The sequence below is a fragment of the Adelges cooleyi genome, unplaced genomic scaffold (assembly GCF_023614345.1).
Source record: "Adelges cooleyi isolate 19-005CV unplaced genomic scaffold, UGA_ACOO_1.1 ACOO_flye_CR_arks_rails_tigmint_CR_PRNA_446, whole genome shotgun sequence".
Classification (NCBI taxonomy): Eukaryota; Metazoa; Arthropoda; class Insecta; order Hemiptera; family Adelgidae; genus Adelges; species Adelges cooleyi.
This window is the reverse complement of record NW_026096129.1, coordinates 1,041,954-1,060,059: the sequence shown is the minus strand read 5'-3', so window position 1 is coordinate 1,060,059 and position 18,106 is coordinate 1,041,954. Positions and strand designations below refer to the sequence as shown.

At 33.6% G+C, this 18,106-nt stretch overlaps 2 protein-coding genes across 2 annotated transcripts in view; both read left to right on the top strand.

Annotated features, from left to right (window-relative positions):
- The window catches only part of LOC126842118 (protein mono-ADP-ribosyltransferase PARP12-like), a 48,472-nt gene that overhangs the window by 28,451 nt on the left and 1,915 nt on the right, over positions 1-18,106 (top strand). Inside the window, exons 2-3 of the mRNA XM_050579009.1 lie at positions 16,579-16,733; positions 17,404-17,662. Coding sequence (XP_050434966.1) covers positions 16,596-16,733; positions 17,404-17,662 — 397 coding nt within the window. The 5' untranslated portion in view covers positions 16,579-16,595. The remainder of the gene's footprint in view (positions 1-16,578; positions 16,734-17,403; positions 17,663-18,106) is intronic.
- Positions 4,996-6,661, top strand: LOC126842115 (uncharacterized). Its single transcript, XM_050579006.1, has 2 exons — positions 4,996-5,033; positions 5,113-6,661. Exon 2 carries the CDS (start codon positions 5,142-5,144, stop codon positions 6,594-6,596), a length of 1,455 nt encoding a protein of 484 aa, XP_050434963.1. The 5' UTR covers positions 4,996-5,033; positions 5,113-5,141; the 3' UTR covers positions 6,597-6,661.

Genomic DNA, 18,106 nt, shown 5'->3' with positions numbered 1-18,106 from the left:
TAGTTTTTATATACACCCGCCAAATAAGGGTTTTCTTTGGGCTAACTGTTAATAACGGTGCAAAGTTTAGTTCGAAAGTTTTAAACAAAACACGACGGATGCACGAATTCGTATTAACCGAAATTGAAAAAGACTTGGACCGCTGCATGTGTCCATTAGAAAACTCTTTCAACATAAATTACGAAAACCATAATTCGTTGGCAGAGTACCAACTGTCTTTGTGTAATAATTCAGAAGCTGAATCTGCCAGTGCTGCAAACAATGGCAGCGTGATAGATGCAATACGACAGAAAAAAAGATTACTGCATAACAATTTCGAAAAAAAACCGGCAGAGAGGACTATTGGAGTTCTCGATGTCCGAATCATTAACGGACGGCTTGTTTCTTTTCCACGACAAGGAAACATACAAATTGATTATTGACGAATTTGTGGCCGACAATTCCAATAGGTCAACACTCTTTATCAGCGCACCTTTTCCGAATATCACAAGTGGGTTGGAGGGAGTCAAAGTACTTAAAAAGAGACAGCGTCAGATTATCGGCACGTTAAAAATAATAATGCTGGAAATGATGTTGTCTTACACACTTAAATCTTGCCAAAGCGACCAATCTGATGACTTTTTTAACAACACGAACAAGTTCAAATATCAAATTGTAAGCAAGTTTATGGACATAATGTCGTTGCACGATAACGTGGCATTCACAGAGGTCTATGAAAAATTCGCAAGTTGCCTATTGCGCGAGAATGATACTTATAGATTTATCAATTGCATAAGCAAGGTTCAACAAAAAATTTATAGGTTGATTACTGTAATCACGAACAAAATTCTTTCACCCAAAATCAAATCAATAGTGAGCGATTGTCAAGGCGAGAACGTAATACCAAAGCCTACCGTTGATGACTTTTTTAGAGTAGGCAAAATGTTTGTAGATAAAATTGAAAATCATATTATACCACATTCGATCAGGTTGGCGAAATCGTTTTGGATTATGGTCCGTGAAAAAATACTACCTAATACTACTACTACGTCTCTTGATGAAGCTAATTGACCTATAACATATTATATTATCTAACCATAAGAAATAATTATTCATATAAGGCACTTTTATTTCACCATAATGCACCTTCGTTTTTATTTTTTCGGTTATGGGTTTATTTGAAATTAGTACAAAAAATTATATGTACAAGTACACTGTAATTTTGCGTTCTATTTATTATACATCAGCCAAGAAACTTTGTCCAAAAACCGAATAAATTTGACTTTTGTAGTAGTTAATTAACAGATCATGCCAAAGTAGCAATTGAATTTAGCAACCGTATCAGTATAGCTTGACTCGATGGTTGGTAAAGTAAAGGGTGCAAATCTTTTTCAAGTATTGGTTTGCAAATATCTGTTTAATAACCGGGTTCTACTGGTACGCTATTGTTTACTAAAACGTTGCAATTTTTTTATCATCAATTACACCAATTATAGTTATAATATATATAGTAATATAATTGTTGTGTATTGCTAAAATTATATAGCAATACTTATTATATTGAACTTGGTTTATGGTCCTGCAACGTTCTTAAAAATGTAGTCGACGTTTTGCTAATCTATATATATAAAAATGAATTTCTGTCTGTTTGTCTGTCCTTTATGCATTAGTCAACCATTCAACCGATCGCCATGAAACTTTGGGAAGTCGTTGAGTTCACTCCCGCAAAGATAACTGGCATAGTAGAAAATTCCACCCCTAACGATGACCTCAACACAATAACTTTGTGTTTGTAATACGAAATGTAAATAAATTAAATGTAACCCAAAATAAACACTTGGTTTGTAACCATGGTAGTCACGGTACTCGAGTAAATGGTTGGTGATAATTAATGGTACAGGCCGATTCTATGTACCACGATTCTGGGCAAGCTTTTAACTGTTAGAACAGGATCTGACACTGAGACTTGGACCCTTGAGTAAGAGGAGGACATAATAACCGAAAAAAGTGTCACATACATAAATCATTTTTCAGCCAAGTCAGCAACCACGAAAAAGCATTTTCATGTCTTGTCGAAGTACCAAATAAATTTCGCTCCTATCACTTACCCATACCCCTACTCCCTTCCCACTACACATCATCTCCTACCCCGGATCTCTTATCCTATTTCCCATTCCCAACCCCAACCACATGTCCACATCCCTCATCTCTAATCCCTCATCTTTAATCTCTTATCAGATACGCTTTTCTAACATAACGCTTTTGTCACTAACATTGATTTCGGTTATGTGCCGGAGCTAAGACATGAAAATGTCAAAACGCTGTCACGCTGTTATCTGATAAAAGATAAGAGACTAAAGATGAAGGATTAGGGTGAGGTTGGGGATGGCGGTGAGGATGTGAATTATTTTACTCAGCCCTGGCAGACTAAATCTCGGGCAACGCCGGGTCCGGACAGCTTGTAATAAATAAAAACAAATTTAATAACATAATGTATAAAAAAAACATTATATTACAAAAACTAATAAAGAAAAAAAATGATTTTAATATACGTTTTCAATTTTACACATAGCTTTTTGGGCGGAGAAAAGTAAGCTACTTGTCTTATAAGTGAAATAACCCAAGGACAGTAAGAATTAACCAAATTGGAGTCCAGTATCCATTGATTATATTCGAAGCCTTTTCCTGAATGTGATATTACTACTAGATCTAAATAACAGATCTAGTAGAACTGCATACTGCTAAACTAGTTCTATATAATTTAGCATATTTTGATTGAAGGTTCTATAATTAGGTACCGGTCACTAATTCTGTAGCTCGATTACAAACCAACATATTAAGAGGTTAGTATAATAGATGGACCACCGTTAGAGACCATTAGAGACCATCTGGTTACGACGTATAAATAACATTTGAAGGAAATAAGTCAACTCGTCATTGTTACATATTCATAGCTAAAATTAGTGATAAACGTTGATAAACCAAACAAATATCATAAATCAATTCCCCTAAAAGCAAGGAAAGTTCTTCTTTATTTTGCTTTTTAGGTGAAGTTTTAGAGACAAAAATCAAAAGAGGAAAACTACTTATATTGTTTTATAATTTGTAAAAGAGAAGCCGATTCAAAAAACAATACGTTTCATGAACTACATAAACGGTATAATTTTATTACTTAACTGGAACTATTAAAATATATGGTTAACACTTATTACGTAAAATGTAAATTTAAAGAAGTTCTGTAGAATTCAGAGGTTCTGCATAAAAGTACTCCTAAATTCCGACTAATTAATTTGCTTCATTTGCTCGTATCAACCGACGATGCACCGATACCCACCACCCAAGGATTCGCCTTGGGAAGACACTTTATGCAAATTGCAGACACTAGTAGTTGAATATTCTCAGAACACTAGGCAATATGCTACATTGACCAATTTTTTCTATATGGTAATTTGATACATTACATATTTTCCGAACTCTTAATATATTAATTGTGATATTTTTTTGGTTTGTCAACGTTAATAGGTATTTCTAGCATAGTCTAAACCAAGCACAGTTCAAACCAAGTACAAGTAAAAAACTTTTCCAGTAATAGTTTACCTAAATGAGGTCCAGTATCTACTTCCTAATCAAATGATCTCTAATGGTGGTCCAATTTTTTAATACTAACCTATTGATATGATGGTTTGTAATCAGAGCCACAAGATTAAAGACCGGTACTTAAATATAGAACCTGTATAGTAGAATAAAAATTGTACCAACATTAGAAACCATCTTATTAGGAAGTAGAAATACCATTTTAAGGATAGGAGGAACTGGCTGTTATTACCTACCAGTCATAAGAATAGATATTTCATAACTCTTTAAGTTATAGGACAACTGCCTAGACAATTTTAACTTATAAAGTAAAACGTATTAAAATCAAATGAAAGTAGTCAGAAAATACAAAGTTTCTACAAAATTACATTCAACAAACCGCTTTAAAACAAATCTGTGGATACTGGACCACTTTTATTACTGGGCATGTATTTGACTTGTACTTGGTTCGGACTGTGCTTGGTTTAGACTATGCTAAAACTACCGCTAAACGAAGACAAACCAAATCAATAACATAAATCTATTCCCTGGAAGGCGTAGAAGATTAAGGGTTTTTAGGGACACAGCCAAAATGGGAAAAATTACATACATTGGTTTATAGTTTGTATTCTAGTACGACTGAATTTGCTTGCATATACATATACAAATATTATAGCAAATACAAATTTTGTATTAAAACCAATAATAATACTTAAAAAATGTCTTTTCGCCTTTGTATATTTATTTTTTAGTAAACACATTTTTTGTTATTATGTTTGTATTGATGTAAATGAAATAGGCTTTTGATTGAAAAAATAAGAAGCCGTTTTAAAAAAAAAAACCGTTCTTTTTGAAATAAACGCTTTGATACAAATTCGTAAACACTGCACCTCATATTTTCTTACTGTGATTGGTTTGGACTTAACTTGTATGAAAATACTAACTACTATTGATATAAATTGACACTATTGTTTATTGATATGTATTTCGCGGTATGTAATTTAATATGTGTGTAGACTAAAAGAATCGTTAGTTTTTACAGAAAATATTAGCATATTTTTTAACTAAAATATAAGGTATGTTTTTTTTGTTGTATTAACAGAAATCGTATACTTGTGGAACACACATATGTTATGTTTTTCGATGGTACAAACGCGAAGAAAAAAGATAACAACAATATTTTATAAGCACACCGAACGACTTATTGTTTGAATAAGAGCTTTGTGTAAGCAACGCGTAGGTGTTTTGATAAAATGTATATGTATATTGATGCATAGTGAGGTGTATACGATCAACACGTCATACTAACACAACGCCTTGCACATACGAATTTTTAAAAACATTATATCAACAATTTGTAAGCGCCTCGCGCGACTTTTTGTTTAAATAAGTGCTTTATGTAAAAAACAACGACGGTATTAGTTTGAAAACGGTTTCGATACGTCGCACAAGTACATTGACAGCCGCATCTACAAGTCTGAGTAAGTAAAATCGACACGATTGTCTATTATCGATGAAAGCTGTAAATAATTATTACAAATATATTGTAATTTTTCGCAGATAAGGCAATAATTGTGAGAGTTGACAAAATGGCTGTGTTGAAATCATGGTATGTAATAGTTTTTCTAATAACCAGTGTATGGTCTTCCGACGACCAGGTAGAAAAGGAGAGTTATTTAGACAAATTACAAAGCTTAAAGCAATTGGCTACCGGTTACAATAACCACGACGAATATGATCGTAAAAAATTGGAAAATTTGTCTCTCGTTGATTTGCGCCAAAAACATTTGGACTTGTACCGATACCTGGAGTGCGGATACTTTTACAGCACTCTGTTTCATTTGAAATTAATGGGCGATGCGCTTTTCGACAACATCAGAGATATCCTAACGCCAGAGACACTTGAGGATTTCTTGTTCGATAAAGAAGCGTCTATGATGCTCGATTCGTTGTTGGTTCCAAACAACTATGAGGTAAAAAATCTTTGGTTAGTTTTTATCTACACCCGCCAAATAAGGGTTTTCTTTGAGGTAACTGTTAATGACGGTGCAAAGTTTAGTTCGAATGTTTTAAACAAAACACGACGGATGCACGAATTCGTGCTAACCGAAATAGAAAAACACTTGGAATGCTGCATGTGTCCATTGGAAAACTCTTTCAATATAAAATACGAAAAACATTTTTCGTTGGCAGAGCAACAACTGTCTTTGTGTAATAGTACAACAGCTGAATCCGCCAGTGTTGCAAACAATGGCAGCGTGATAGATGCAATACGACAGAAAAAAAGATTACTGCATTACAACTTCCAAGAAAACCGTCAGAAAGGACTATTGGAGTTCTCAATGTCCGAATCATTAACGGTCTGCTTGTTCCTTTTTCACGACAAGAAAACATACAAATCGATTATTGACGAATTTGTGGCCGACAATTCCGATAGGTCAACACTCTTTATCAGCGCACCTTTTCCGAATATCTTAAGTGGGTTGGAGGGAGTCAAAGAACTTTGGAAGAGACAGCATAAGATTATCGGCACGTTGAAAATAATAATGCTGGAAATGATGTTGTCTTACACTCTTAAATCTCAAGATCTGAAAACCTACCAATTCAGTGAGTTTTTAAACTACACAAACACGTTCAAATTACAAATCGTAGGCAAGTTTATGGACATAATGTCGTTGCACGATAACGTGGCATTCAAAAACGTCTATAATATATTCGCAAGTTGCCTATTGTGCAAGAAAGATATCTCTAAATTTATAGATTGCATGAGCAAAGTTCAACAAAAAATTTTTAGGTTGATTAATGTAATCACGAATAATATTCGTTTACCCAAAATCAAATCAATAGTGAGCGATTGTCAAGGCGAGAACGTAATATCAAAGCCTACCGTTGATGACTTTTTTAGAGTAGGCAAAATGTTTGTAGGTAAAATTGAAAATTGTATTATACCACATTCGATCAGGTTGGCGAAATCGTTTTGGATTATGGTCCGTGAAAAAATACTACCTAATACTACTACTACGTCTCGCGATGAAGCAAATTGACCTATAACATATTATATTATCTAACCATAAAAAATAATTATTCATATAAGGCACTTTTATTTCACCATAATGCACCTTCGTTTTTATTATTTCGGCTATGGGTTTATTTGAAATTAGTACAAATAAATATATGTACAAGTACACTATAATTTTGCGTTCTATTTATTATACATCAGCCAAGAAACTTTGTCCAAAAACCGAATAAATTTGACTTTTGTAGTAGTTAATTAACAGATCATGCCAAAGTAGCAATTGAATTCAGCAACCGTATCAGTATAGCTTGACTCGATGGTTGGTAAAGTAAAGGGTGCAAATCTCATTCAAGTATTGGTTTGCAAATATCTGTTTAATAACCGGGTTCTACTGGTACGCTATTGTTTACTAAAACGTTGCAATTTTTTTTATCATCAATTACACCAATTATAGTTATAATATATATAGTAATATAATTGTTGTGTATTGCTAAAATTATATAGCAATACTTATTATATTGAACTTGGTTTATGGTCCTGCAACGTTCTTAAAAATGTAGTCGACGTTTTGCTAATCTATATATATAAAAATGAATTTCTGTCTGTTTGTCTGTCCTTTATGCATTAGTAAACCGTTCAACCGATCGCCATGAAACTTTGGGAAGTTGTTGAGTTCACTCCCGCAAAGATAACTGGCATAGTAGAAAATTCCACCCTAACGATGACCTCAACACAAGAACTTTGTGTTTGTAATACGAAATGTAAATAAATTAAATGTAACCCAAAATAAACACTTGGTTTGTAACCATGGTAGTCACGGTACTCGAGTAAATGGTTGGTGATAATTAATGGTACAGGCCGATTCTATGTACCACGATTCTGGGCAAGCTTTTAACTGTTAGAACAGGACCTGACACTGAGACTTGGACCCTTGAGTAAGAGGAGGACATAATAACCGAAAAAAGTGTCACATACATAAATCATTTTTCAGCCAAGTCAGCAACCACGAAAAAGCATTTTCATGTCTCGTCGAAGTACCAAATTAATTTTGCTCCTATCACTTACCCCTACCCCTACCCTTCCCACTACACATCATCTCCTACCTTGGATATCTTATCCTATTTCCCATTCCCAACCCCAACCACATGTCCACATCCCTCATCTCTAATCCCTCATCTTTAATCTCTTATCAGATACGCTTTTCTAACATAACGCTTTTGTCACTAACATTGACTTCGGTTATGTGCCGGAGCTAAGACATGAAAATGTCAAAACGCTGTCACGCTGTTATCTGATAAAAGATAAGAGACTAAAGATGAAGGATTAGGGTGAGGTTGGGGATGGCGGTGAGGATGTGAATTATTTTACTCAGCCCTGGCAGACTAAATCTCGGGCAACGCCGGGTCCGGACAGCTTGTAATAAATAAAAACAAATTTAATAACATAATGTATAAAAAAAACATTATATTACAAAAACTAATAAGGAAAAAAAACGATTTTAATATAAGTTTTCAATTTTACACATAACTTTTTGGGCGGAGAAAAGTAAGCTACTTGTCTTATAAGTGAAATAACCCAAGGACAGTAAGAATTAACCAAATTGGAGTCCAGTATCCATTGATTATATTCGAAGCCTTTTCTTGAATGTGATATTACTACTAGATCTAAATAACAGATCTAGTAGAACTGCATACTGCTAAACTAGTTCTATATAATTTAGCATATTTTGATTGAAGGTTCTATAATTAGGTACCGGTCACTAATTCTGTAGCTCGATTACAAACCAACATATTAAGAGGTTAGTATAATAGATGGACCACCGTTAGAGACCATTAAAGACCATCTGGTTACGACGTATAAATAACATTTGAAGGAAATAAGTCAACTCGTCGTTGTTACATATTCATAGCTAAAGAATCTAAAAGATACAGAATGTTACAAATTGATTTGAATAATATCCATGAGTGGTGCATTAAAAACAATTTATCTATGAACATAAATAAATGTATCAATTTATCCTTTTCCCTAGAAAAAAATCCCATCATAGTAAAATATTATTTAAATGATCAGGAAATACAAAGGTCAGATACTGTAAATGACCTTGATATGCATTTTGATAGAAAATTATCTTTTGGTAACCATCTAGAAATTATAAAAAACAAAGCATTAAATAAACTAGGTTTATTAAAGCGTACATGCAGTGACTTTCAGGATGAAACCTCTTTAAAATTATTATATTGCTATTTGGTTCGTTCACAATTGGAATATGGTTCCCTTTTGTGGCTCTCTAACTCTAACTCTTCAGGTCTACTTCAAAAGTTATCTAGAGTTTAAAATAACTTTGTTGGGTTTCTATAATTTAAATGTTGTGTCGAAAGAATACCGCATTCGGCATATGCGGGTCTAGGGATTTTTAACTTACCGAATCTGAAAACAGTGTTTGAAAAAAAATGTACTAAATTTCCTATTAAAATGATTAAACAACTTAATCGATTGCCCTGAATGGCTGAATTACCAGAATGTATTTACTTTAAAATAAACATGGTGGATCACGCGACAAGTCTCTATTTTATTTAAAAAATACTGCAAGAAATTACCAAATAAATTCTCCATTTTCTTCTTCAACTCTTAATGAATTTTCATTGCTATTATAATTAGTTTTTTGATAAATTTTCAAATTATATTTTGTTTTTCGTGTTTTATTCATACATTATAGTATTAGTGTAATATTTTAAGTACTTACAATTTATGTATAAATACTTAACTGCTCTGGTATATATTATGTTATTGTAAATTGGAATACATTTCCGTTAATAAAGATTATTATTACTATTACTAATGACTGGCCGTTTCAATTATCTAATAACCAAATGATTCTTTAGTACCTTGAATATTTTTGCATCGTTTAGGAATAATAATATAATAGAATGAATCATAACTTTTGATAGATCATTTATAAATTGCTCCATTGCTGAACGAATCCACTATTTTTTATGCTTGAAAATGCATAAATTAGTTATAGTTGAACGGCCCCTCGAAATCCGGGTTGTCCATTAGTTAAAATTTGATTACAAATCGGAGTGACACAATTATTTAACAATTTTGAAAAAAATTTTGGGAATTATTGGAATTTTAATGAAAGAATACAGCGAAAAAATTTCCAACCAAAAGCCTTATCGATAAATTTTTTTTAAATATTCTAAAAGTCCCCGTCGATCGGACTGGAGCTTTTTTTTATAAGCGGAAAGTTACAAATTTTGAGATTTTGTCAATAACTTGAAAAACATTACAAATATTTAAAAAAACATTGAAAAAAAAAATATTTATGACATGATTTCCTAAAATAATGCTATTTTATACTTTTTTATTTAAACCAATAGTTTTACGATAAAATCACTTTGAACTTAATCATATTATAAAAAATTATATTTTACGTCTTATTTTTCAAAATAAATAATAGTTTTGTTTTTATAATACAAGTTTATTGTTTTAAAACAAAAGTTATGTTTTTATAGGCAAAACATGTTAAAGTTACATACTAATATATGTAAATATATCGTTTTGAAAAAAAACAACAGAAATTATAATATTGCTTACACATTTTATAAAGTCATACCAAATAATTTGATTTAAGCACTTAAGTGTTCAAGCACTTGTAAAATTGCTTACCATTCAAGTCAAAATTTAAAAAAAAAATCAATAGTGGCTCTTATGCTATTACAATGATTTGTTAAACGATTTTTTATTTTGCTTTATCAAGCATTTTTCTAAATACAATACATTTTCTTGTAAATTACACACGGACTATGGAGAGGTATGGAGGAGTATGTGGGTGGATTATGGAGGTGAATTAATAGAGATAGTGGATTAGAGATAATAGATAAGCGGTAAGATATTAGAGATACTAGATTGTAGGACACATATGTATCTGCATGAAGTGTGGATACTCTTAACTTGTTTTTTAATTGACTTTTTACAAGTACAAACTCAGTTAAGGGGGTGAAACGTCTACAAGTATATATATTTATAAATATAAGTAATTTTATAAAAATTAAAAAAATCGTTCTGACGCGAATCTACGGATATTTTAATTTTTTAATTTTGTTTTAATTAAGAAACCGGATATGTATACATTCTGATGGCTTATAAGCTCAACAGCTTTTATGGTATAAACCCCAATTTAAGTTGCATTATGGTTGATTAAAAAAACCTTCTATCGATTCAATAGATATATTTTGTAGTTCTTCAACCTTAGTTTAGTAGTCTGTGATTGGTCTATCTGATTTATTAAAAAACATGAATTATTCAAGTTTACTCTCTCCCAGCTTATTTAGTTTATGGTTACGGGTTTTAAATCAATAATTTCTTTATGATATTCTTTTAGTTTGTCAACGTTTATCGCTAAAAAATTGTGTAAAAAATTAGACCCAGAAAACTTCCAGATGAAAATCGTGTAATACTGGTCTAAGATGTAGCAAATATACAATTGTTGTGCAGAAATATAATAACAATGATAAATCCATATGATATAATCAAAATATTTTAAATGTGGGTGACGGGTAAATTGTTTTATTTTTTTAATAAACATAAATCTTTGTTCATCACGAAAAATATCCTGTCTGGCCAATTCCATTGGTATTGGATTGACTTGAATAAGATTTACATAATACGAACAATATTCTGGGTACGAAAATTCACCCTATGGATTTTAAATTGAAAAGTATGTTGATTTGAAAATGTTTTTTTTTTCATTATATTATTGCTTGCTTTGTTTAAAATGTGTAAACCGTTTATATGGTTGCTGTAGTATGTGGTGTTTTTGTGCTCTTAAACAATGATAAATAATATTGTGTGTGTTTTCCATATTATAATACTTCAAGGTCTTTAGTAAAAATCTGGGTACATAGACCGCATTGTTATGTTTTTTAATGTGTGTACGAATATTACTCATATTATGTTATTTCATATCGATACGAAGTTATATGGTAAATAAGACACCAAAAAAAAAAAATATTTATTGCCAATTTATTTATCCCAGATTTGCGCCTCTTGTTGCAATAAACGAATTTTGAAACCATCGATTACTCCTATCCTATTTTATCTTCTATTGGAAAAAAGGATAAGTTAAGAAATAAATATCACTAAAATGTGAACAGCTCCTTTTTAGAGACCTAATTTTGTGACGATGCTTTATTTTTTATCTTAAAAAATTCAGCTATTAAGTGTTAATTTAATAGGTGTGTAATATCTTAGAGTTTGATAATTGATTATAATAAAATCTAAAATAGTTTTTTTTTTATGAGAAAATGAAATAATTTAACGTATTTTTTTTTTTATACAATTTCATTTGTTATCTCAGCTGATTTTTTTGTTATAATAACTGGTGTCGATTATGTGCCAAAGCAAAGACATACAATTAATGTCAATAACTGTTTCAAGATTCAGTTATTTCAAACTTACTATTAAAATTATAAAAGTTACCTTTTTTTTAAAAAAAAAAATGGTAAAACAGGTTTTCAATATTTAGGTGATGTCTGTTTTTTTTTGAAGTTTTAGACCAAAATTTCGACTAGAATAGTTTAGAATAGTTTGATTTTAATTCTGTAAAGACATAAGAGTTTTTTGGAACTTACTTGGTTATGCAGGAAACAGATTTTTAATTGTTAGTTTTTTTTGTGTAAAAAAATTGGGTTAAATACTGAAAAAAAATTGCAAATTTATTTAATTACAAGAAACTGTAATGTTTAAATAAAAATCGGTTTATCCTATAAAACATAGTAAAATAGTCAACGAATTCTAATGTCTTTACAGGATTGAAATTGTAAATTACAAATGACAAATTAGCTGATACATTTATCGACATGGTCAAAATGTATTTAAACCTTTTTTTTTTCTTAAATATATTGCTTATACAAATATTTTATACCCTACTCTTTAAAACCAAACCCTTTGGAATCCCATTAAAAGAAGTACTATTAACATTGTGAGCATAATCAATGCTAACACAACTGTGTCGGGCATAATCAATTACTTTATGATTAAAAAACGAAGTCGATTACAACTATGTAATCATGAAAACCCTGAAATCATGGTTTAACCTAACCTCCTTGGGATTTCTCGAAAATAGATTATATATATATATATGATAGCCAACAAGTAGTTTATTTTTTGGAATATAAAAAATCTAAAACCATTACTGTTAATTTTTGAATTTATATAATAAATTGTTTTTACTTGAAAAAACATTTTAAGTTTTAATAACGTTCATTAAACGACAAAAAAAAGTTTAACTGATACTCAACTCAACAAGGAATATTTTTTTTTGGGCGGGGGGGCTACATTTTAGTCAAGGGGCTAAGCCCCCTAGCCCCTCCCCCTAGTTGCGCCACTGAGTCTAAGGCGGTTAAACAAATATAACCATTAATCATTTCGTGATTAAAATTGAGTGATTAATGTAATCATGATTACAATTATTACATGATACAGTAATCATACCTACGTGATTACTTTTCTGATTATGATTACCTATATTAATCTTGCACTATGATTACTGCGATTACAATTATTAATTGACTCACTAAAATCACTATGATTACTGATTACATTTTGCCCAACACTGGCGTGTACTAGGTTCACGTGCGTTTACGTCTTATCTTTGTAGGATTTTTACCATCTCGAAAAACAACAGCTGTTTTCCGTTGCCTCTGTGCGTCTGTGTATTTCAATGTCGTCACTCGTGACTTGTGTCAATTAATAAAATATTCATAAAAAAAAAAATAGCAACGATAAACCGTTTTTTTTTTGTTTTAATACAATTACTTATTATACAGTGTGTTTGGAAACACGGGCGTTGGCCCATTTATACAGGGTGCTTAAACAACCGGACAACTCCGGGTCGGTGGCCAGGCTGACGCCGATTAAAAACCCGACGGACAAGGCCAGGCCGACCAGGTCCATGTTTTCGCCAACGAATCCGGCCAGTCTCCGCGGCCAGTCGGACCTGACGTTGACCGGCATCGGCGGCCCGGTCGTCCACACCAGCAGATACCGCGGCACGTACTTGTCGGCGGTCGCGTTGCCGCCGTCGTCCCACCGGGTGGCGTCCGGCACGCGGCACGCGATCACCGTGCGGAGCACGCCGCCCAACAGGCTCTTGCCCCAGCCGTACGATTTCGGCGCGTCGGCCACCGCTGCGGCCAGGCTGTTGGCGACGCGGATTTCGGGCCTGTCGGACAGCACGTCGTGCACGTCGCACAGCCGACACCCGTGGAAACCGAACTGGCCTGCGTCCACCAGCCGACCGCCCAACTGGAACACCGTGCAGTGCGGCGACTCGTCCGGCACGGCCGCGCCGCCCAACGCCGCTTCCAGAAACCGGGACGCCCGGTCGGCGTCCACGGACCGCACGTCCGGCTCCGCCGGGAGGCCGTACAACAGATGCCGGAATATGTCCGGCGAAGGGACGGGCTCCGACCTGAGCAGCATGGCCTTCAACAGCGGGAACGACGGCACGTCCTTGATGGCCACCAGCAGCGAGATGACGTCGCAAGCGTTGTCCGGCGTCAGATAAGCGGCGGGACACAGCGCCGGCCGGTCGTCGAGCTTGCAGTCGTTCGCTTGCGACACGAACTGGTCGAACCGGATTTGCAAGGCGTACGGGTCCTCTTGCAAGGCGCGCTCGACAGCCGCTTTCAATTTTTTATCGTCCACCAGCATGATAACATAAAATCTGCTTGCAGAAACAATTTGGATGACTACATGGTAACAAAATTTCGAAAAAAATATCGCATCGAAGCTAAAAAAAAAAAATAAACAATAATAATGATAAGAACACTCGAGAAATTATCCATTTTATTTTTAGGCCAGTAAATTAATGTATACATCTCGCCGGGAGTATTATAAAACATATTCGATAATTATTATTATTATCTTCTAGTTTGGCATAAATGTACTTTTTTACAGATTTTTTTTCAGATATAAGTTAGACCTACTTTCGGTCTAATTTTCAGTACTAGAACTGCGCTTGAAAAACTTAACAAAAAAAAAATCTAGTAATTTTCTACGCTCCACGGATAAAACATTTAATCACGGATAGTTATCTGTTATCACTTATCTCTAATCTATTATCACTAATTGTTTATCTACACAGTATAATAAACTAGATTGCTAACTAGTGATAAGAATTGAAGTCAACAGTCACGAACTTTGTACTTTAAATACGAAATATTTTCCTTTGCTAACCCAAAATAAACACTTTGTTCGTAACCATGGTAACCACGGTACTCAAGCGAATGGTAGGCGATGGTTAAAGGCGGTATAACAGCTACGTCGTCTGTCGTGTGCCTTATATCGCCTTCTGATTGACCGTTGTAATCACGGTATCATTAAGTAACCATGACCTACCGGGTTATTGCTAGAGTTGAGCTGAGCTCAACTTTTGTATCGTGTGGTATAGGTGGTTACAGTATGGTAACCACGGTCAATTGATTTTTTATCAATTTGAACATACTTATTACTATCACTATCTGCATTCAATGCCAGTTTGTCTTTGATGGGCCGTATACGGTATATTTATAAGAAATTATTTTATCAAATTTAAATTTTTTTCGCGAGTGCTCTATGGCATTCACTGATTAGGTAACCACGATCGATAATCACCAAATTGGTATTAAATAATTACCATAAGTAACCTAAAGTGGCCACGCCCACTTCTTAAATCGCACGACACGACAGACGACATAGCTGTGATACCGCCTTTATCTATCGTGGTTACCTGTGTTACCCTTAAGGTATCTAACCTAAGGAACAGTCCGATTCTATGTACCACGATTCTGGGCGAGCTTTTAACTGTTGGAACGGGATCTGGGACTGGGACCCTTGGGTAATAAGGGGGACATGATCAATATAATGTAATGTAATATTTAGATCCAAGAAAAAGCCGAGACGGGGTATGCTAAAGCTTTAGTACATGCCGCCAACATAGACAATTGAAGTTACTATTTCCCGTCATCGTGAAAAATTCAACTATGGAGTTATTTATCTTCGCCACTGAAAATTATACACTTATTTAATCTAACTATGCTATTATTCGCTATTTTAAAAAAAATGGGAGTTAAACGGTTTGGCATCTGAGCGCCTCGTGTATGGGTCAGAACTCCAAATACGAACGTTTGAAGCGATCCTCTATTTATTTTTTTTTAAATCACACTGCATGTCTGTTACGATGAAAAAAATTGTTTTCGATTATTTTCTCGTAAAAAATATTTCGAGTTTATTTCTTGCCACAAAAATGTAAAAAACCAGTGTATTATGTAAAATAATCTCAACTTTCTGAAAAAAAAGATTTATTTTTTATCAATTAACGGAAAGTCATTAAAATTGAGTATAATCTAAAAAGTTGTTTTTTTCGTGTTGCGCAAAATTTGAAACATTTTCTAATATGCTTTTCGAAAAGATAATTCTTCATAAAATTTGTAAATTTCAAATTGAGTTCTCTGAAAGAACGCTCCGAAAATAAAACAAAAAGGAGGTGAAATTTCATAGAAAAGTATAACTATATTTAAAATTCGGATCATTTTTTGTTTTTTTTAATTATTTTTAGACATAATTATGTTATCTCTTATCACTTATATTTTTTATTTTATTTCATATCACATATACCTAATCTATTATCACTCATATTTTGTTTTTTATTTCTTATCACGTCTCTCTTATCTCTAATCTAAAGTGTAAAGGGCAAATAGCGACATGACATTTCTTGTATCCAGCCCAATAAAATTAGAACATCCAAACCCCCGCGAGGAGGATTAGGGGTCGTCAAAATTTGGATTTGAAGCAATTTGTAGACAGACACGTGCCTGAAACATCAGAGCTCTATAAAAGTGTAAAAAATATAAGATATAGATTTATAAAATAATTATAATGTACAACAAAAGTTTTCCAAGGTTTTCCCAATTTGGGAGTTAAGGAATTGAACTTAATCTACATACCTGTATATGGTTTTGTCGCAGGTAGCCGATTGAACAAAATGAGTTTGGTGGGAAAAATCAGTAAAAAAGCTGCCAAGCTGGGCAAATTACCGTTAGACGACGACAACGTGTTGATCGAATGCGAGAGCAAAGAAAAGGAATGGGTCAAGAAATGTGTACTGGAGACCTTCCCGTCGGTAGGTACAAGACAAAAACCAAGTTGTTAGTTTTTTTTCAACCCACTATGAATATAATGGCATTTCAACGCAACCTAATAACACTTAAATATAATTTAGCCAATTATAGTTTAACTCGAGTTTATCTAAACATCTTGGATATAATTTTTATTTTAAACTGTTTTTCAACATACATTTTCATTAGAAATTAGAAAGTAACCGTTACAATAAGTTTAAAGACCCTAACCATAACTATAAGTCATAGCAACCAAACTGAGTCTGTTCAGAACAAAGTTCTTCGTCATATAACCTATAAATGTAACATTACAAGACAAGCCTACTCTGGTCATGAGAATACTGTCCAATTATAAAATTTTAAATCGTTAAACGATAGGAGAGATTATTGTTATACCATTATTATTATTAGCAAATGAGACTGACGATTGCTATTCCTTCTTAGTCAAATTAAACTCAATATAAATCCTCACAATAAGAAGACCTTCTTGATATCCCACAATTCCTTTAAGAATCTTTTAACTTACTCTAATGCAATCAGCTAGTAATACATCTTCAAAATTACCTGAGGAAATTGTCAACTTTAAAAATCTTGCCTGCTGTTAAAAATCAAACACCTCTAAACATTTTCCAAACGATACACGAATATTCAATGAATGATATTTATGACTTTTAGTGTTCCATAACGAAGATCAGATCGGTGAACCACAGACAAATGTACGGCATGTACTTGCTGCGCAAAGAGGAACTGGAACTCAACGGTGGCAGAGTGGAGCAACGACTTCTGTACCACGTGACCGGTGTTGCCAACGCAACGGCATCGTTGCAAGACGGGCTGGACTGGCGCAGGACGAAAAGAGCCAAGTTCGGCCGAGGGGTTTCGTTTAGCGATCACGCCAAGTACGCAGATTGTTACGCCGACAACAGAAACACCGGTGAGAACAGACACAGCATTAGCTTTAGGGCAATAGTGTTGAGCCAATGAGGGAGGAGGGAAGAACAGCAAGGAATGGGGATGATGCTCGACTGATGTGATAGATTTTGATTCTGGTGTCATATGTTTATAGAAATCATCATTTAAACGATTGACCCACAACGTTAGAGAGTGGCAGTCAGAGCCAAGAACATTATGGGTATTTGTCCAGGGCCCGTGTGGATCAGGGGCCTACTTACTAGATTTAATCCTTTTAGTTAAATTTACAATTTATAATAATATGCCCATTTTTTTCTTTTGTCCGGGGCCTCAAAAATTCTAAGTCAGGCTCTGGTGGCAGTAAAAAGCCAGATTATTCATACATCATATTATAATCGTTTATTAAATGTTTAACTAATTGACTGCCCCACTTAGAAAACTTCAATTGCCTGCTGTGAGATTCCAT